The 22,046-nt window shown below is 37.2% G+C and overlaps 1 protein-coding gene across 1 annotated transcript in view; it reads left to right on the top strand.

Annotated features, from left to right (window-relative positions):
- Positions 1-22,046, top strand: part of GARS (glycyl-tRNA synthetase) — a 48,773-nt gene that overhangs the window by 14,523 nt on the left and 12,204 nt on the right. Inside the window, exons 4-11 of the mRNA XM_008067606.2 lie at positions 120-261; positions 1,624-1,712; positions 2,473-2,549; positions 8,724-8,869; positions 10,903-11,052; positions 15,278-15,440; positions 16,866-17,030; positions 21,479-21,586. Of these exons, the coding sequence (XP_008065797.2) occupies positions 120-261; positions 1,624-1,712; positions 2,473-2,549; positions 8,724-8,869; positions 10,903-11,052; positions 15,278-15,440; positions 16,866-17,030; positions 21,479-21,586 (1,040 nt within the window). The remainder of the gene's footprint in view (positions 1-119; positions 262-1,623; positions 1,713-2,472; positions 2,550-8,723; positions 8,870-10,902; positions 11,053-15,277; positions 15,441-16,865; positions 17,031-21,478; positions 21,587-22,046) is intronic.

Genomic DNA, 22,046 nt, shown 5'->3' with positions numbered 1-22,046 from the left:
CTAATACCTTTTTAGGGAGTACATGAAGTCTTATATAGATACCTGCTTTTCATGTCTACTTGCCTTCATGTGTTAAGAGTAACAAGGTAAAGTGTATGCTTTCCTTTCATATCTTACAGGCGTTAGTGGTCTGTATGACTTTGGGCCAGTTGGATGTGCTTTGAAGAACAATATTATTCAGACCTGGAGGCAGCACTTTATTCAAGAGGAACAGATCCTGGAGATTGATTGTACCATGCTCACCCCTGAGCCGGTCTTAAAGTAAGATCCTACTTGGGGGAGGGAGCGAGAAAGTCCTACTTTAAGAGAATGTATTGCATTTTTTATTTTTATTGTTTTTATTTCTTGAAAGCAGGATTTATTGAGAGGACAGAAAAGCTCCCACAGTTGGAGGGGGCCCGAAGGGGTTGCCTGTATTACATTTTTTAATACACGTATCTGAATAACTTACTGATAACAAAACAATTACCCATGTTTGTATAGAAAATCGGGAAAGTACAAAAAAACAAAGATATATATACCTATTGCTCATGGATAACCATGTTAAAATTGTTGTGTTTATTCTTCCAGTCTTTTTTACTGTGCATCCTTGTACAGTTCAATGTTAGCAGCATAATGCTTCTTTCATGCACTGTAGGTGAACATTTACTCATGCCATTAGATACTCATTTAAAACATTTTTTAATAATAGTGTAATATTCTCTTTTATGAACGTTCCACAATATATATAGTTGGTGCCATATTGTGGGCATTTAAGGTGTTTCTGATTTTTGACTGCACTGAACATCTTGATAGATGGATTTTGTGTATATCCCTGGTTGTTTTCTTAGTATAAGTTCTTAGAAAGGCTGAGCAAAAGTATGTGTATATACATTTTCAGTAAAATATGTTGTTGTTTGTATTGACATTCAAAGCAGAAACTTAGATTATTCTTACCAGTATTGTTAAAAGTGGGCAGAATTTCTTGTACATAAAACTGTGAAAGAGTAATTCTTACCATTTTGTATCTCTTGACTCTTCATTTAATGTTGCCTGATAAAGACTAAATTTTCACTATTGACACCCTTTAGGAAATATCAGCCAATTAAGACAAAATGAATACCTGATGATGGGTCTGTAAGATTAGGACTAGCTCTTCTTTTAGCTACTTGTTCCACCAGTAGGAATTGTATAGAGATAATACCAGTGTCAATAGAGGTTTCAGTGGCAGAAAACACTTTCCTTAAGGTCCATTGTCTATACTGAGCTATCATGAATTCTTGGCTAGTCTAGTTCTTGAGAGTTTTGGCCTTCATTTAGATTACTACTAATAATGGCATAGACATGGATTAATTGATCCCAAAGAATAGTACAGACTTGATGACAACTTGTAAAGAAGTATAAACCAGCTAATGCTTTTTTACTTACGGAAAGGAAGAACATGGGAGAGAGTAAGAAATAGATTTGAGGAAGAATTTTCTCTGACATGGATACATCACTACTGTAGATATGGGAGCTTCCATCTTTGAGATACACAGATAGACACTGTGGGTGTACATATGAAAGGAGGATTGTCTTATAAGGTAATATCTGTGTATTAATTCGTATGAGAATGTCAAATTGGCTTGGTATCTGTTAAATTAGGACCTCTGGCCATGTAGACAAATTTGCTGACTTCATGGTGAAAGATGTAAAAAATGGAGAGTGTTTTCGTGCTGACCATCTGTTAAAAGGTATGGTTCTTCGTCTCCTTCAAGTACGATTGATAAAAACAAAGGGGTTAGATTAAACTTTTCTCTTACATGTTTTTCATGAAATTTTTTATTGAGGCATAACATACAAAGAGTCAAGTGCACAGATCTTAAGTATACAGATCAAGTCCCTTATTTTTAAAAAAAGTTATAGGTAATTAGTTATATACAGGTCATTTTTCTAATTACCAAATAATCAAGACAATATCATAACTGCCCTATAGATTCAGCTGTGGATTCATACATAATTAAAGCATTATCTTCGTTTTTTTTTTTCTTTTCTTTCCTATTTAGAGATAGGATCTCACTCTCTTGCCCAAGCTGGAGTGCAGTGACACAATCATATCTCATGGCAGCCTTGAGCTTTAGGGTTCAAGTAGTCCTCTCAGCTTAGCCTCCCAGGTAGCTAGGATTAAGGTCCAAGTCACTTTGCCGGGCTAATTTTTAAAAATTTTTTTGTAGAGACGGAGTTTTGCTTGGTTGTCCAGGCTAATTTGGAACTTTTGGCTTCAGATGATACTCCTGCCTTGGTCTCCCAAAGTGCTGGGATAAGCCACTGTACTCAGCTTATTTTTTAAATTATCAGCACTGAAACTCAACAATGTACTGTCCTTGATTGAAATTGATTGAAATTGACACATACCACATACCACTCAACAGTGTACTGTCCTTGATTGAAATTGATTGAAATTGACACATACCCCTTGATTGAAATTGACACATACCAACACTGTTCTTACAGCTCATTTACAGAAATTGATGTCTGATAAAAAGTGTTCTGCTGAGAAGAAATCAGAGATGGAAAGTGTCTTGGCCCAGGTGAGTACTTTAGAGATGTTATTAGATAAACCTAGGTAGTTGCTGTCCCTTCAGTGTTTGATAACTGTGGAATTCTACATTATGTTGAACCTAACTACAACTGTAAAGAAGTAGAGTTTACCTTTTGTCCTTCATGGCAACTGTTTTTGCATTTATATTTTCTTCTCTATGTTTTGTGACTAATACTTCATTTCAGCCAAAACCAACAAGTCAGCGTAGTAAGCATTACATTTGTCTCTCCTTCAAAACCAGTTTTCTGGATTTAATAGCTTAAACCAGAGGAGCGACTGAGGATGAAGAGTGTTCAGTGTTGCTGTGGAGGTTTGGGGGCAGATGAGCACTGTCTAGTCAACCACTTGATCTGCCTCTGCTTGGACGGTCCCTTGACTGTGTGTTATTAGTCTTAGAACCTGATAGACAGGTCTCTACGTTTCTGCCTTTGCTTTTTCTAGTTTTCCTGTAGACCTAAAGTTTTGTCATTTGTATTTAAGTTGACAAATTTAGGGAAGACATAAAGAGGCTATAGAGATAATTTTGACCTTTTACCAAGTGCAAGAATACCTTCTATGTTAGAAGTATTTTGTAGAAGTATTTCATATCTTTTTTGTGGATCACAGACCACTTTAAGAATATGATCAAAACTGCACATCTCCCCAGAGAGATGCTCATATCCATGTATGTATTTTGCTGACTTCTCACCTCACCTATCAGCTGTTTCATTTAGGCAGAGTACATTTCTCCAATACTATGTTTAGTCATGAGGTCCACTAAGACTCACCTCCTAAATTTCATTTATTTTCTTGGGTGAAAAACAAATAAAAAACCAGTACTGTGTTTATATGTATTTTCTTTACATCTACACACACACACACACACACACACACACACACACACACACACACACACACTTATATATCTGAAGCTGAGTATAGGACTCCTTAACATTTTTTTCTCATGGGAAACTTTTTTTCCCTCATATTGTCCTTTTTTTTTAGTGTGCTAATTTTTTTCTGTGGTATTTAGCTTTCCAGCTTTAGCTATTTTTCTCCTCCTTTATTTAAATGGAAAATGGACTTAATCTGGTTGTTGAATCACCTGCTGATTTATTTTGATCTTTTGAAGTATGGTTTTATCTTTTCTTGAAGCTTATTGTTTTAATATGGCTACTCATGGTTTAGAAAATTATTTCTTGTATTTTGGTGCTGTTATAGCCACACATTCATCTCATTTTCTTTCTTTTCCAAAGGCATGGCCATTATTAGAAAAAAGAAATGAAAGCTGCCTCTAATTATCCCTAAATTTTCCATTCAGAATTTCATATTTACTAAGGTTTTGTATGTGTATGTTTTTGAGTGTTTTTGATCTTAACGGTTTCATTCATTTCCAACTAAATGTTCAGAATTGGAAAGTAACTAATTGACTTAATAAGTCATAATTTATGGCTTGAGCACTGACCTTTTTTTTTTCATTTCAGATTCATGTTCTAGGAGAGCAAACTGTTTTTTGATTTGCTGTATCAGATGTTTATACAACTGTCAATATAATCCTTAATGAAAAGTAAGGGACTCATGGGAAATGGTGTAGTCTTCCCTCAAAATGACCCTAGTGGATTTACTGACTGAAAGCCCATCTGTGTCTTAAGCACAGAATAGCATTTTTTTTTTGCATCTGTTCATGTCTGACTCCTTTTCAACTTTATGAAGCATGATAGTTTCTTTAAAAGGCATTGAGTCACCTTCTGTGGTAGGAAGACCTTTACTCCTATGGTGTGGATTTAACAGCTCAGAATTAATTTTTTTGCTTTTCCTTTCATTTTTACTGACCCATCTTTGGATGAACCATCTTTTACAACCATTTTTAAACATTATATTATGATAAATTCAAAACAAAGTTTATACGTTATGTAGTAATATAATAAATACTTATGTACCCATCACTCTGATTCTGTTATCAAATCATTTCATATTATTTTGAATTTATTCCTCATTCATTCACTTCCCTGATTTTTTTCCTTGAAAGTTTTTGAAGCAGATCTCGAACTTTATTTTATTACTTGTGTAATTTTTAAATTATGTATCTCTAAAAGATAAAAAATTCTCTTAAAATGAAGCTCAATGCTCCTACCTTGGGAAATAATAATTTTAATATCATCAGATATTTAGTCAGTGTTCACATTTTCTTGGTTGTCTTAAACGGTCTCAGTTTTTTAGATTTGAATTGGCATCCAAAATAAGGTCTGTACTTTGTGATTGGTTAACATGTTTCTTAAATTTCTTTCAATTTATATGGTCTTCTTTCATCCCCTTTTTCCTTACCTTTTCATTCAACAACATCTTTTTTTAAGAAGCAGTGTCATTTTTGTTTCTTAGTGTTTTCTACTCTCTATATTTGACTCATTGTGTTATTGTAGTGACATTCAACATGTTCATCTGTTTCTGTGTTAGATTTAGAGGCTTGACTGGATACTTTTGTTAGGCATTTAGTCCTTGATGTTATGTACTAATACTCTGTCAGAAGGTGCATAGTTCCTAGTTACCTCTTCTGTGAGCTGCAGCCATTGATGTCCATTGTCTAGATCCATTAGTTGATTAGGGCTTCAAAATGGCGATTTTGTCATTCTTTTATTCCTTTTTTGTTTATTAACTAGAATATTTCTGAATGGAAAAACTTCCTCTAAAAAATAATTATCTGATTTCTCTGAGATACCATTTGTAACGAAAAGTGACAATAAGTGCTTGATCCACCTTTCACACCACTGTCTTTTTTAACCTGTTTTCAATTAGTTGGTTCCCTGGCATTATTCAGAAATGCACGAATTCCTGCCTGCCTCTTCTTTTTTCTTTCCTTCTACTGTTGTGAACTTACAGATTAAAACTTTTGATATTCAGTCCGTTGCAGTTTTATCTTATTGATGGTTAAATTTTCCAGTAATTGTCTACTGAGTCTTTTAGGTACAGCCCTAGTAGCCTTTGATAACTTCCTTGCTTTTTAGTATGACAAGATATTGCAGTCTCATCTTGTACCTTTACAGTCTCAGACCTGGAATCAGACATTTCTCCAAGGAGCCTTGGTACTTATCTATCAGTGGTTATGGTATTGGTCATTAGCTCTAGACCTTTTCGGTGGACTGAGCTAGGAAGTTGGTATTTTTTTAAAAGGCAAAATCATTATGAGTTTATATTGATACTTAATCTTCTACTTAAAGTTAGATTTATGGGATTTTTACTTTATTTTATTAATCTTAAGTCTCTTATCTCCCTTCCCCACACCAAAAATCCCAGTTCCCAACAATACCAGCATAATTACTGATGTGTTTTATCCCCCACTGTATACATTAGCACTCTCTATTGCCACTGTCAGCAATATGAATATTGAAAATTATTTTTAAAAATTTGTATTTTTTCTTTAGTAATATACTAGTAATGTGTAGTCTAATGTCTGTTTAAAGTCACTTGGAATCTGGCATGAACCACTTGAATTTATTTTATAATTATGTTTAAAAAATTTGTAACTCCAAACTAAGTCTAAAAAAAATGATATTGCAAGTAGATCTATCTATTTCTTTTCCTTCCTTCTTTTTCTTTACCCTAATCTCTTCCTATTCCATAGGTAAGCTACTTTTATTGTAAAACAGCTTTCTTTTTTTAAAACAGAATTTAAACAAAGACATAGAAATTTGTATGCTCTTTTCAGATAAATGGTAGCATTCCATATATACTTTTCTCCACTGTGTTTTTTTTATGTAACAAAATATTCCAGAGATTGCTGCATAGTGGTATATAGAGATACATCTCATTCCTTTTTACAGCTACATAATTCTGCATTGTGTGGATATAGTTTATATAAATAGTTGTCCATTGGTGGACATTTGGGTTATTTTCTATCTTTACTATTACATATAATGCTACATTGAATAACTTTGTGCTTGTGTTTTTTCAGATTTTTGCTATTGTGTCTTTGGGCTAAATGTCTAGAAATGGGATTGCTGGGTCAGAAGATAAATGCAGATGTAATTTTGTTAGATATTGACAAATTTTCCTTTGTAGGGGTTTTGATTCCTATCTATATCTTCGGAATCTTTTTCTTCCTGATCTCTTTTCATCATGTCTTTTACTGAAAAACACTGCATATTCTTGAATTACCTGGGAAACAGACGTTCCTCATTCTTTGACTTTCTCAAGTAGAGAGACTACTTTTATATTTATGGGATTTATATCTTGAGTCACAGAAAGTTTTCTCATTGATCCAGCCTCTTGGGTAATAGGGTAATCTGTGGTATTTGGGGGAATTCTCCTTAGAAATTCTATAGAAATAGAGCCTAGAAGGATTAATATTTTCAATTGCTCATTCACATTTGGTTAGTGTGAGTGAGTCACCTTTTTGTGGAGTGGAAATGCCATTGGATATATGAGGGGAACAAATATAAACTGTAATAGTCACCCTTCATTGAGTAGGCACCCACGTCCTGTGCTAAGTACTTTATATATTTTGCTTATTCTTTTTTTTTTTTGAGTTGGAGTCTCACTCTGTCACCCAGACTGGAGTGCAGTGGCCGCTCCTGGCCACTGCAGCCTCAACCTGCTGGGCTCCGGCGATCTTTCCACCTCAGCCTTCTAAGTAGCTGGAATTATAGGCATGCGCTACCATGCCTGGCTGGTTTTTTGATTTATTGTAGCGATGAGATCTCGCTGCCCAGGCAGGTCTTGAACCCTCGGGCTCAGGCAATCCACTCACCTCAGCCTCCCAAAGGCACGGGATTACAGGCTGAGCCACCGAGCCCGGCTGCTTATTTATTTTTTTATTTTTTGAGTTGGAGTCTCACTCTTTTGCCCAGACAGGAGTGCAATGGCCGCTCCCGGCCACCGCAGCCTCGATCTGCTGGGCTCTGGCGATCCTTCCACCTCAGCCATCCAAGTAGCCGGAATTACAGGCATGCGCTTCCATGCCCGTCTGATTTTCTGATTTTTTTGTAGACATGAGGTCTCACCAAGTTGCCCAGGCGGGTCTTGAACCCGCGGGCTCAGGCAGTCCACTCACCTCAGCCTCCCAAATGCTTATTCTTTATAATAGTCCTTTGTAGTACAGTAGAGTCTGTTCTTCTCATTTTACAGATAAGCAAACTGATGATTAGACAGGTTAGGTAAGGACTTAATCTTTAGTCACACAATCCATAAGTGATAGACTTGGGAGATACACCCAGATCTTCCTGACCTCAAAGCTTCAGTTCATTTGGCTATGATTTAATGTATTGAATTACTTTGTTTCTGTTAGGATATTTTTAAGTTTTAAATATTCCTTAATATTAGGTGGTTTGTCAGAGTTATTTAAAATTTTTGTATTGGAGGTCATGTATCATTTTACAGGAATTGGCATTTATTATCAGCATATAGAACCTGCAGTCCAATGGAAAATGCAGAGATAAATAAGACACAACTTCTACTTTCAGGGAGCTTAATATCTTGTATGAAAGGAAAGTTATGTGTGCATTTAATTACTAAACAAGAAAATGCACCTCTTTTTCTTGCTTCTCTCTCTCTCTTTTTTTCCTCAGTTAGGGTTTCACTCTGTTGCCCAGGTTGAAGTGCAGTGGCATGGTCATGGCTCACTGCAGCCCCAACCTCTTAGACTCAAGTGATCCTTCTGCCTCAGCCTCCCAAGTAGTTGGGACTACAGGTGTGTGCCACCATGCCTGGCTTATTTTTAAAAATTATTATAGAGACAAAATCTCACTATGTTGCCTAGGCTAGTCTTGATCTCCTGGGCTCAAGCAGTCCCCCCGCCTTGGCCTTCCACAGTACTGGAGTTACAGGGATGAGCCACTGTGCCTGGCCTGCACCTGATCTTAAATTTGTTCAGAGTGGTAACTTATTTATATAATTCCAGATTCTTGCCAACCAATAACTCTTATGATTGAATAAGAGGTATTTTGCTTATTCTTCATTGTGAAGTGGTGAACGTGTGAGTTTTAGGTTAGTTGGTGAATGGAAAGTGTATACTGATTATGGTTTTAATATGGAATTCCTGAAGGTTAAGTTAATTCTGATGTTCTTGAATTTTGTGTGACTGTAACAACGGATGGATGGGGTAATACGTAATGCTTTCATCTTATGCCTTGTTTTCTCTCAGTCTTTTACATTAACTATTATTATTATTATTTTTTGATAAATTATTTAGCTTGATAACTATGGACAGCAAGAACTTGGGGATCTTTTTGTGAATTATAATGTAAAATCTCCTATTACTGGAAATGATCTATCCCCTCCGGTGGCTTTTAACTTAATGTTTAAGACCTTCATTGGGCCTGGAGGAAACATGCCTGGGTATGTATCTCTTATTGTTTATCTATTTATATAATGATTTTATTAAAATTGCTTGTAATAAAAAGTAAATATCAATGCTATGAAGAAAGTATTTTGAAAAGTGATATACAAAAATTATAGATGAATATATTAAGGATAAATAATGGCAGAACTATTCTTAAATTTTATTTCTTCTAATTCTTTCTGAATATATATCTTTTTTTAGTGTTTATAATGATTATTTTTGCCATAAGATAAATATAAAAGTCTGTGATCATTATATCTTTTAGTTATAGCTACATAGGGCAGAAAGAACTTACAGAATGATTTTCAAAGCCGTTGAGCTTAGTGCTGAAGGATATTTTAGAAACCATTTAGTCTCGCCAGCACTGTCGTACAGAGCTTTCTGCAGTGATGGAAGTGGTCTGTAATATGGGCTGTGCATTGTGGTTAGCCACCAGCCATGTGTGGCTTCTGAGCACTTGAAATGGGGTTAATGCTTCTGAGGAACTAAAGTTTTAAATTTATTTCATTTTAATTAAATTTAAATAGACATGTGACTAGTGACCTGCCATATTGGCCGGCATAGATATAACCTGTTGCTTTGAAAGTTATGGTTTTCATAGATAAAGCCCTGATAGTCTATAGTATGATCCCGAATTGGAATCTGAATCTCTAGATTCCTTGTCTACTGTTAACAGACATAGCCAGCATTCTGTCACATAGATTTAGCTATCTTTCTTGTGATCTCCTTTTAGTATAAGGAAGTAGGCTTTTGCTGAATGAAGCTAGATGGATCATGTTTCCTGTAGTAGAAACTAATAGAGTAATAAAAATTGTGACAAAATGTGTTGCTATTAAGTATTTTAATAAGATGCCAGGATGGTTTGGAATATTTTGTGGAAAGAGGCCAACAGTAAGCCATTCATTTTGGCAATCCATACATAGTCATAAATTGGGACACACCCTTTGACCCAGACATTTCATTCCTGGAAATTTCTCTAGGGAATTAATTCAAAAAGAAAGGAACTATACTTATAAAATGTATATAAATTAAAAGTAGAAATAATATTTTTCTAGTAATTTGAGAGTGGTTAAACAAATTATAGTAAAGTAGGCTAGTATAATACTGTCATGTTAAATATGAGAAATTTTTGTGATTATTTAGAAAATGGAAAAGTATAAAATTAAGTGAAAGAAGTAATAAACATTTTATATGTATTATGTAAATAAACTGTAGCTGTACTCATATTTGGATGAAATCTGGAAAGTACCATAAAAATAAAAAGAATTGGTCTTTTAGTGAGAAGGTAAGATTTTTAGGGTTCTTTTCCCTTGGTTTTAAGGTTATTTTAGTAAAATATTTATTTTGAAGTAGGCCATTGGGAGCACTTTCTTAGTGACTGTTTTGCAACAGAATATTCTCTGGAAATGGAGGAGAGGACGATGGCTATAATAGTATATTTGCTTGACTGTAACTTTAAAATATAGAGAAGTGCAGAAGCCTCTGACTGAAAATATGTAATACTGCAGAGAACAAAACAATATGAAAACCTTTAAAAACTACTTGATTTGGAAGGTGATTATTAGTGATAATGAATTCTTTCTAGCCCCAAAGTTATGTTTTAATATGTGGGTTAGCAGAGGTATACTTAGGCATGGGTCTTATTGAAGATCCATGGGTTTGAAGAAGGATTTAAAATTGTCATCTGCTTCCCTGTAAATGGTGACACAAAAAAATATATCAGAGCTTTTGGGGGCACTGTGAGAGAGGTGGTGTTTTAAAACTTATTTATATTTCTGCTTTTTGAGAGGTGGTGTTTTGACTCACTGGAGTAATTATATAAAATGGCGTTGCTAACAGTGGTATTGCCAGATTTGTTACTTAATATGTAATATCTACTACTTGCTATGAAAATGTTTGCTAGTGAGAAAACTTTCTAAAGCTTCATTTTAGGAGTATATTTAAGACTTAGGATTTGTGTGTAGAATTTTAGGATTGTTGGAAAACATAATTCTTTCTTTATAATAGATAGATTTACTTAAATTTACAGATACTTGAGACCAGAAACTGCACAGGGGATTTTTCTGAATTTCAAACGACTTTTGGAATTCAACCAAGGAAAACTGCCTTTTGCTGCTGCCCAGATTGGAAATTCTTTTAGAAATGAAATCTCCCCTCGATCAGGACTGATCAGAGTCAGGTACTGCCCTATTACACCTATAAATTAGTAAATGACCTTAGCATTGAATGGAAATGAAAACTTGCTATTTTGAAAGAATTTTGCTTTGTAATCCTGATTATGGATTTATTTGTGTCTTCTCCAAAAAGCATGTTTTACATTTGCAATCTCTAAATGTAATTTCTGGGATGACTGGTAGTTTTGAAAGATGAAAGTGAACTTGAAAGGAAGGCTAAGGAGGGTGGAAGATAGCTTAAATTTTTCACCTGCTCCCAAATTACCTTTTTCTATTGTTCATCATATGTTTTGAGGATGGTAAGATCTCGATTGTGTAAACCAAGGAAGTCCTGGCAATGGTGATGTGTGTGAGTGTAGGCTGAGGTGGAGATAGCATGCTGGTTATGGCAGGAGGATCGTTTTAGGTGTCTAGGGCATATGGCATTGCTGAAGTGGGGGTGGAAGTATTTCAGTAACCAACTGGTGTTCTGGACACAACCTCCAGATATTTGGTGGGTCCATATGACAGGAAGATCGTCTAGCAAACTTACCCCATCTACTCTAGTTCAGACATTCACTTGCTCTAGTCTAATAGCCTTTTGTCTGATGTATTCAGGAATGAGTGGGAAGGCATACTGGTTCTGTTTTGTTACACTTTTCTTTTAAGGCTTAGCTGTTTATGGCTTAAGCTTTTTGTGATTTCTACACATTCTTCCTGGTATCATCTCTTAGAGGAATACATTCTGTATAAAATAGAATGTGTAGCTAAACTTAACTTCTGTAGATTCTGAAAGTGTTTTTCCGGCCCTAGTTCACGACCCAGTTCCTTTCTTCTCTTCTTTCTCACTGTAATTACAGACTTTAGTTATAATGTAGCCCAGCCACTGACTCAGGATCAAAGCACCCAGAGCACTTTCCTGCGTTTGTCAGTCCCTTTGATGCCCTCTGTGAGGAGATGCCTCTACATTCTGACCAAACTGCATCTCCAGGCCTATAGTTCCTTCAGGCTTATTGTTTAGAAAGGAGAGACTTCATAGAGGAAAGAGCATGCACGATTTAGAGAAGAGGAGGGTGGGCTTTGGGCTTTCATGTGGAAAAAGAAGGGTGATCAGAAAGAAGCTTCAACCAGGTATTATAGCAAGGAAACTCATTAGATTTGAATCTGTTTTATTTCCCAGTTTTGGGGTTTGGGTGGTTTTTTTTTTTTTGGTTTCACGTATTCCAATAGGGTCTAGCAAGTGTGCTTCCCCATTACTGAGGAAACTGTAAGACTGACCTGTCTAAAGCTAGTGTTTTAGAGAGTACCTAAGGGGAAATTAAGGACTGAGAAGTAAGGCAATGTCTGGGGCCTGTGGAATAAAAAGTGAGTAGGAAAAAACCGGCTTGAAACTGAGGAATGACCCCGGGGTTAACTGGTAGAAAGGCCCTGGGCTTCTTAACAGTGTATTCCTTGGTTGTTTTCATGTCACAGTGTCCAGCCTGGATTTGAGCTAGTTTTGTACCTCTGCAAGTTTCTGACCAGAAGTTGACTCATTCTTCCATGAGTCAACATCCTCATGGTTTTTGTTCCATGGCAGGATTAGGATTGGTTTACTTAGTGTTACAATTCTTGGTGACAGAGTTTTCAGATGATTAGTCTTTGTATAGCTGTATTTCCTTTTTGTTTAGGTTGGGTTATTGTTCATGAAGTTGTTTTAAAATATAATTTTTTTTTGATTGACTAATTCTGTCTTCCTAGCTTTTTTGTATTTTGTTCTCCCCAGTTCCAGGTGTAGTCTCTGAACTCAAATGTGAGACAGTGCTGGTCAGATCAGTGTTATTATTGATTATTGCCTCCTCTCTATGAGCTGAGATTACTTTTTCCTCAGCTTTGTTGAGGTAAAATTGAGAAGTAAAAATTGTATATATCCAGGGTGTACAGTGTGGTCGTTTGATTGTGTATATGTTGTGAATGATTACCACAGTCAAGCTAATTAATATATTCATCACCTCACATAGTTCCTTTTTTTTGAGTCGGAGTCTCATTCTTTTACCCAGGCTGGAGGGCGGTGGCATGCTCCCGGCCACCGTAGCCTCAACCTGCTGGGCTCTGGGGATTTTCCGCCTCAGCCTTCTAACTAGCCGGAACTATAGGCGCACGCTACTACGCCCGGCTGGTTTTTGATTTATTGTAGAGATGAGGTCTCACCAAGTTGCCCGAGCGGGTCTCAAACCTGTGGGCTCAGGCAGTCCACTCACCTCGGCCTCCCAAAGTGATGGGGATTATAGGCTGAACCACCGAGCCGGGCCTTTTTTAGTGGGGAGAATACTTAAGAGCTACTCTTAGCAAATTTCAGGTATATAATGAATTATTAACTATAGTCACCATGCTGAGATTTAAGACAGAACAGATAGAAAGACTTTGGCAGCAGATTTTCGGGGATATTAGTCAGGACCCTTAATTTATCTGCCCCACGTTGTAGATGTTTAGTTGCTGTCAGCCCAGTTGTAAGATATGTGAGGACAGATACCATGTTTGTTTGTCTGTCACATTTTGTGGGTACAGAAGATGTTTGACCGTTATTGAAAGATAATTAAAACATAGATACGTCAGGACCAAATAAGAGATACTATTAAAATATAAAATGTTAGCCAGGCATGATGGCTCAAGCCTGTAATCCCAGTACTTTGGGAAACTGAGGCGAGAGGATTGCCTGAGTCCAGGGTTTCGAGAACAGTCTGGGCAACATGGCGGGACCTAGTCTCTACAATAGATGAAAAAAAAAATTAGCTGGGCATGGTGGTGCACACCTGTAGTTCTAGCTACTTGGAAGGCTGAGGTAGAAGAGTTTTCTAAGTCCAGCAGGTCAAGAATGCGGTGGTCGTGAATGTGTCACTACACTCCAGCCTGGGTGACAGAGTGGGACTCCAACTCAAAAAAAACCAAACATAAAATGTTAAAATTCAAGTTCTTTTGCAATATGTTTCATGTGTTTTTAGGACCCATTTAAACAATTTTACATTACTATTAAAATACCTGAGATGATTATGAAAGTGCACTAGTAAATGTAATTTTTGTTTTTTTAAAGAAGACATTTGATTTTGACTCATAAAATTAACTTAAAATACTTTTCCCACCAATAGCTATTCAGTCGCCATTCAGAGAAATCTTTTTTGGGAACTCATTACTATGTGCATATTTATTTCATCATTATGTAGTTAGCTTGATGTTAGCTTGTTCAGTCCATCCTTTATGTCCTTGCTTTGAATAACACTTTATTTAAGAAGCTCTTACTCTAAAGAAACCAGCTGTATGGTGCCATTATCAGCCATTTACTTGCTCATAGTAGTAAAAAGAAGAAATCAAGCTACTGTAAAAGCTAAGAACTATTTAAGTCCACTTTTAGTTTCTCATTCTTTGAAAAGTAAGTATCAGGAACTTCATTTAGTGTATACTTATAAAGACTTGCTAATACTTTAAGGAAAACCATTTTATTTGGATGTCTCTATTCAGTATCTCATTTCTTGTGTGTAATATTTACTTATGCTTTCCTAATTTTAAAAACCATATTAATCTGCTTTTTAAAAATTATTTTTCATTAAAAGTGATAATATTTTTGGAGGTGGCTATATGGAAGGAATTACTGTTTGAGCAAAACTTGTGTTTATTTTAAATAGTGAGTAATAAAGTTTTCATTAATATGTTTTAAAACAACAAACTTTACTTGTATCCTATAAATATATACAAATATAATGTATCAGCCGGGCTTGGTGGCTCAGCCTGTAATCCTGCGCCTTTGGGAGGCTGAGGTGAGTGGATTGCCTGAGCCTGCGGGTTCGGACCCGCCTGGGCAGGCGAGACCTCATCTCTACAATAAATCAAAAAATCAGCTGGGCATGGTAGCTCATGCCTGTAATTCCGGCTACTCGGAAGGCTGAGGCGGAAGGATTGCCGGAGCCCAGCAGGTCGAGGCTGCAGTGGCCGGGAGCGGCCACTGCACTCCAGTCTGGGCAACAGAGTGAGACTCCAACTCAAAAAAACAAAAACAAATATAATGTATCAAAAGCATTAAAAGTAAAAATAAACGACCCAGACAAACCTAATCCAAAATTTTAGGGGCTATTCCCTTAGGATACCAATGTGTTTAGTGAAAGAGATTACTATAGTATGGGGCCTTTATCAGTATAGAATGCAGTTGAAAATAGGGGCCTTGTTGATTGTTTTTTGTAGTTAAGCATGCAGATTTTATCTTCTTCATTTTGCTTTCAGAGAATTCACAATGGCAGAAATCGAGCACTTTGTAGATCCCAGTGAGAAAGACCATCCCAAGTTCCAGAGTGTGGCAGACCTCCATCTTTGTTTGTATTCAGCAAAAGCCCAGGTCAGCGGACAGTCTGCCCGGAAAATGCGCCTAGGGGATGCTGTGGAACAGGTGAGGTTCTGGAGGTAACTCAGTTTAGATTGGGCCTATTCAGTGTTTGCAGCACTTAGCAAATTCTGTTTGTGCCAGATGACAAATATTTTATTTTGGCAGTCATTTTTTTATACAGTACTATTTTGTATACAGAATTTATTATATAGTATCATTATAGCATATAATATATTATAGTATCATAACAGAAAAAAAAATTACCTGAAGATCTCAATTTCTGGGCCACTGGGGCTAACATGAAAAAAAAGTTTAGCAAGCACTTGGAAAAATAGATCTTGGTCTGAACTGTGCCTCATTGATCTGACTTATAACAATGTGTTACTACTTTGAGGGAGACAGAATTAGAGGACTCACAGAAAGCAAGCCCTCTGGGATTTTAGACTCTTCTGTACTACCCATAGCAAATTGGGATAAGGCTTTGCATATAACAATTTCTCTAAATACTTGCCTGGAGAAATGAGTGAGTGAAAACTTTCCAACAGTAGCAGCTATCCAGTAACAAAATGAGTTGCTTTGGGGAGTAATGAACTTCCTGGCCCTGAAAATATTCCAAAAAAGACTTGGTGATAACTTGTCAGCAATTTTGCAGAGAAGACCCCTGTAACATGTGGGTGATGGCGCTAGATAATTTTATTTTTTATTTTTATTTTTTGAGTTGGAGTCTCACTCTGTCACCCAGACTGGAGTGCAGTGGCCGCTTCCGGCCACCGCAGCCTCGACCTGCTGGGCTGCAGCGATCCTTCCGCCTCAGCCTTCGAAGTAGCTGGAATTACAGGCATGCGCTACCACTCCCGGCTGATTTTTTTTTGATTTATTGTAGAATTGAGGTCTCGCTGCCCAGGCGGGTCTCAAACCCGCAGGCTCAGGCAATCCACTCAGCTCAGCCTCCCAAAGGCGTGGGATTACAGGCTGAGCCACTGAGCCCAGCTGGGGCTAGATACTTTTTAAGTTTCTTTCAGTATTAAAATGGTAAGGTTACTTGTACTGTATGGGGTTCACAAATTTCAGTGGATAACATACATGAAAATACCTTCAACATGTCTCATTACATTTGTTAATTCAGAAAGGACTATCTTTGCCATTCCTTAGGGTCTATTTTGAATATCGTTTTTAGTACTCTAGATTTAAATGTATGAGATATTTAGGGCAGACTTTTTGCTGACCCAGTAATTACCTTGGACAGCTTTTGAATAACTCCGTTATTTGAATAACTTTTGTTAACATGCTATTAATCCCTTTAATAATAACAAAGATTTCATTCTAGGTATTTGAAGTTGTTTTGAAAGCAGGATAAAATAGTTTACCTTGCGCTTCAAATATGTTTTAAATTAAGAATAACTCAATGGAAAATGTTACTTTGGCTTCAGAAATATTAATGTGTGTTTTTTCCTTCCTTTATGCTGGCTTGTGTATTTATTTCTTTAGGGTGTGATTAACAACTCAGTATTAGGCTATTTCATTGGCCGCATCTACCTCTACCTCATGAAGGTTGGAGTATCTCCAGATAAACTCCGCTTCAGACAGCACATGGAGAACGAGATGGCCCATTACGCCTGTGACTGCTGGGATGCTGAATCCAAAACGTCCTACGTAAGTGGGATGAAATGGTTTTTACTATGTGGTTTTCACATTGTTAACTTAAAAGCATGGATATAAACATCGACTTTTGTGCACAGTATGTCCAAGTGGAACAAGGGAAAAAAGATTTTTTTCCCTGAGTAAGATGGGAAAAGCAGTTGCCTCCTGCTTTCTTGTAAGGAGAGGGCTATTCTGTGTCCCAAGATCCCCTTGTAGACTTAGATACCTGAGAGAGATAGAGAGGGAGGAAGGGAGAGATAGGGGATGTGAACATTGCTGGAGTGGCAGTGTTACTGATAATATCCTTGAGTGGAGCTATGACGGGCTGGCCTCCTTAATGACAAGGATCCCAGCAAGTGTTGAGTAGCTTTTATGGATTTTTTTTTTAATTAAAAATAAAAATTGGTTATTTAAAAAAGATAATTACTACTTTTTGCCAAACAAAAAAGGAAAATTAATTCTGAAAATATTATGTAGAAAGTCCAAATGGTCTTATGTCTCTTTTCTATACTGGGGATTGGCAAACGTTTTTTATAAAAGGCCAGATGGTAAATATATTTTAGCTTTATGGGCCATATACGACTGTCTCTGTCACATATCTTCTTTGTTGTCATTTTTATTTATTTATTTAAATTATTATATAGATGTGGGGTACAATTCAGGGTTAGGTATACAGACGTTGATTATTTAGGTACCCTTGTTGATGAGGTATGCCCCTCCCTCCCCTAGCAGTTTCCCTCAACTGCCAGTGCCACCCCCACCCCCCATCCCCGTTGTCATTTTTCACAACTCTTTAAAAATGTAAGAAGCATCCTTAGCTCCATGGTCCTTGATGTTTGGTGTTGGCCTCCTCTAGATAATTTTTCTATGCATTATAAACATACGTATGTACATAAATGCAATATCATACACATGTTTATAAGTGACTGTTAGGGATGTTGTTTTTAATACATTCTTTTTTCGTTGTGGAACTAGGAAAGAATTACCATAATCTGTTAGGTCTTTGTTATCACTGTGTTTACTTAGCAAGATTGCTTGATATATGTCAAAATGATAATAATTTTAAGATTATGGGTGATCATTTCTTTATACTTTTTGGATTTTCTGAAATTTCTTTTTATTTTTGGATCAAATCAATAAACTTTTTTCTTTTTGTATGGGAAAAGATTCTTTATTTTCTTCAAACACCTCTCTTAATTTTCTCTGACCCTAATTTCAAGTTAAACCAGACATTCTTGCTATCTCAACTTAGATTCTGAATCTGTCTTGGCTTACCTTTCATTTATTTAATTTGTTTGCTCATTCTGCATTTGTCATTGCTATAGGCCAGGTCCCATCCTCAGTGCTTCACATGTAATTCTCACAAATCCTATTACTATTTTTGAGGAAATCGAAGTGCTAGAGGTGAAGTAATTTGTTCGTCTCATAGCTTGTACGTGGTAGAGCTGGGATGTGAACCCGTTGTCTAATGCCAGGCCCATGCTCTGACAGTCAGGCCGTGCTGGTTCATAACCCTGATACGTGCCTGCCAAGCTTTGCAGGTTGGGGGATCAAGAAAGAGATGCCTAGCATTGAAGTTTAGGTTGCAGCATTTGTGTAAGGTAACTGGAAGGACTAAACAAAACTAGAAGCTCCAAAATAACAGAAACTCTTAAAGAAAGAGAGAACTCTTTTAAGGAGATTAACACTTTTTGTGTGTGTGCTTCCTATTATATTTTTTCAACAAAAAGTGTTGCTATTGCAGTTAATGCCACACCAATTTCCTTTCCCTCCAGAAAAGTAACCATTATCCCCAAATTGTTATTATTCTCCGGCATGTTTTGTAAATTTACCTTTTAGTACATAAATGTTAGTCAGTATCTTTAGTAAATGATAACCTATTTTCATGCTTTTTAAAATAAATCTTTTATGTTTATCGTTTTAAGAATTATAAGTGTAAATTTCTTACAAGCATATTATAGTGGTTTGTCTGGGCTTTTTTGTGTGCTCATCATCCAACTATAATGAACATTGTACCCCATAGGTAATTTTTCAACCCTCACTCCCTTCCACCCCCCATCTTCTCGTTTTTTTTTTTAGTTGTAGTCTTACTCTGTCACCCAGACTGGAGTGCAGTGGCCACTCCCAGCCACCACAGCCTCGACCTGCTGGGCTCCGGCGATCCTCCCGCCTCAGCCTTCCAAGTAGCTGGAACTACAGGCCCCGCACTACCACACCTGGCTAATTTTTTGAATTATTGTAGACATGAGGTCTCGTCAAGTTGCCCAGGCAGGTCTCGAACCCACGGGCTCAGGCAATCCACTCACCTCAGCCTCCCAAAGTGCAGGATTACAGGCTGAGCCACCGAGCCCGGCTTCACCCCCCATCTTCTGTAGGCTCCATGTCTATTAAATTATGTGTTTAAGAACATAAATAGGCCAGGCGTGGTGGCTCACGCCTATAATCCCAGCACTTTGGGAGGCCAAGGTAAGAGCCTGCGGGTTCGAGACCACCTGGGCAACTTGGTGAGACCACATCTCTCTGATAAATCAAAAAGTTAGCTGGGCATAGTGGTGCATGCTTGTGGTCCCAGCTACTGGGAAGGCTGAGGCAGAAGGATAGCCTGAGCCCAGTAGGTCAAGGCTGTGGTGGCCATGAGCGTACCACTGTACTCCAGCCTGGGTGACAGAATGAGACTCCAACTCAAAAAAAAAAAAAAAAAACAACCCATAAAATACACTACTTGGCATGACTAGTTCAGATAACCAGTTTACATGTTTTCAGGCTTTGTTCTTTGATTCCCTGTGTTGTTTTGTGTTGATGTTTCTGAACTTATATGAATTTTATGTCTGCCTTCTTAATTACAAGTGCCCCATGTGATAACATGCACTTGGAAACTTTAGTAGTTTTGAAGGTTAGATTTTCCTAAACTCTTTGGATCAAAGGCAAAAAATATATTTTCATGAGAAGGACTAACTAGATATCTACCAAAATAACTTACTCAAATAATGGGTTCTTAACGATGTGTCTTAGTTCAGATTGCTGTCACAGAGTACCTCACACTGTGTGGCTTTTAAACAATAGACATTGATTTCTCTCAGCTCTGGAGGCTGGAAGTCAGAGCTCAGGATGCCACCATGGTCTGGTTTTGGTAAGGGTCCTATTTCAGGTTGCAGACTACCATCTTCTTGAATGGTTACCTGGTGAGAAAGGGCAAAAGAGCTCCCTGGGGTCCCTTCCTTTTGCGAGGTCACTGATCCCTGTGATTAAGACTCTACACTCATGACCTGGTCATGTCCCAAAAGCCCCTCTTAACCCCATCACATTGGGGGTTAAGATTTCAACATATGAATTTGGTGGGGTGGACACAAGCATTCAGTTCATTGCAAGTTCTTTAAAAATAACTTAAATTTTGCTTTTTAAAAGTATCTTATGTAAGCACTAGCAGAAATGGAACTTGCTACCGATGGGATCATAATGCTGTTGTTTAATTTTATTCTGTGACTTAAACTTAACTATTCTTTACTAAATTTTCTTTTCTTTTTTTTTGAATTGGAGTCTCACTCTGTCACCCAGACTGGAGTGCAGTGGCACGCTCCTGGCCACTGCCACCTCGACCTGCTGGGCTCCAGCGACCCTTCTGCTTCAGCCTTCCAAGTAGCCAGAGCTACAGGGACGCACTACCACACCCAGCTAATTTTTGATTTATTGTAGAGACGAGGTCTTGCCAAGTTGCCTGGGTGGGTCTCGAACCCTCAGGCAATCCACTCGCCTTGGCCTCCCAAAGTGCTGGGATTACAGGTTGAACCACCGAACCCAGCCTTTACTAAATTTTCTTTTATTCAGTATAGAAAATAAATCAAGCACAAATGCCCACAGTGTGACCAGCTTAAGTATGTGTTTAGTCAGCCATCTGATATCAAGTTGTAAGAACAGTAGGCACTTCATCCAAAGAAATTTGGTTTTTGCCAAATTCATTTGGAATCCTGGTCACCGGTTTGAACCAAATTTATAGGTTTTGTCTAGGTTCACATTTAATTTTCATGGTTAAATTCTAGAATATATTAGTTAACCCTTCAGTCACAATCTGGCAGTGTAAATCTATCCAGAAAATAAGACTATTTTGTGTACATAGTGTGAATTATATATTTTTTCTTTTTTTAAAAGAAATGGAGTATCATTATGTTATCCAGACTGGTCTCAAACTACTGACTTCAAGCAATCCTCCTGCTCCAGCCTCCTGAGTAGCTGGGATTAAGGCATGAACCACCATGCCCAGCTCAGTGTGAATTATCTCTTATAGGCTTATTAGCTGCCTGATGTATGAAACTATCCCCATTTCAAATGTTTATAATATTTGAATGGAGTTTCTTTAGTTGAATTACCCTTGAATATATGAAAGGGTTAGTTATCATCTGTATGCATTTTTGAATGAACTCAATGTAAGCAATTACTGTTTTTTATTTCTTATGCTTTCTTAGGGTTGGATTGAGATTGTTGGATGTGCTGATCGTTCCTGTTATGACCTCTCCTGTCATGCACGAGCCACCAAAGTCCCACTTGTAGCTGAGAAACCTCTGAAAGAGCCCATATCCTTTCTTATCACTCCAAAACCTCAGGTCTGAAATATAGACATCTTGCTGATGTGTACGTTCAAGTCTGTACCCTGTTCTATGTATAAATTGAGGTGTTTGGGGTATTGTGGTAATTTGTTTAAACCTGGAATTCTTCTCATCTCATTGCTTTTTTCTATTCTTTGTACGTGTAGTCTGACATGTGCCCAACACAATATTTAGCCCTTAAAAGAAGCTATTCAGAAAGATGTTCTGAATATCTTTCAGGACAGTTTTTCTCAGCTGTTTCCAAAACGCACTTCACACTTTAGCTACCTACATGCTCTTTAAGTAAATGATACTTGGTGAATACTTTTCCATCGAAAGATGAGTGCCACTTTATGGTAGATGAGACAATAATTTAGCTCACTTGGTCTGAAAATCAGCAAAGTAGACATTTTCTTTTGTTGCCAGGCAATGAAATTGTGAGCTGATT

The sequence above is a fragment of the Carlito syrichta genome, unplaced genomic scaffold, assembly GCF_000164805.1.
Source record: "Carlito syrichta isolate Samal-C Ts95f unplaced genomic scaffold, Tarsius_syrichta-2.0.1 Scaffold107564, whole genome shotgun sequence".
Lineage (NCBI taxonomy): Eukaryota > Metazoa > Chordata > Mammalia > Primates > Tarsiidae > Carlito > Carlito syrichta.
This window is presented reverse-complemented; position numbering and strand designations above follow the sequence as displayed.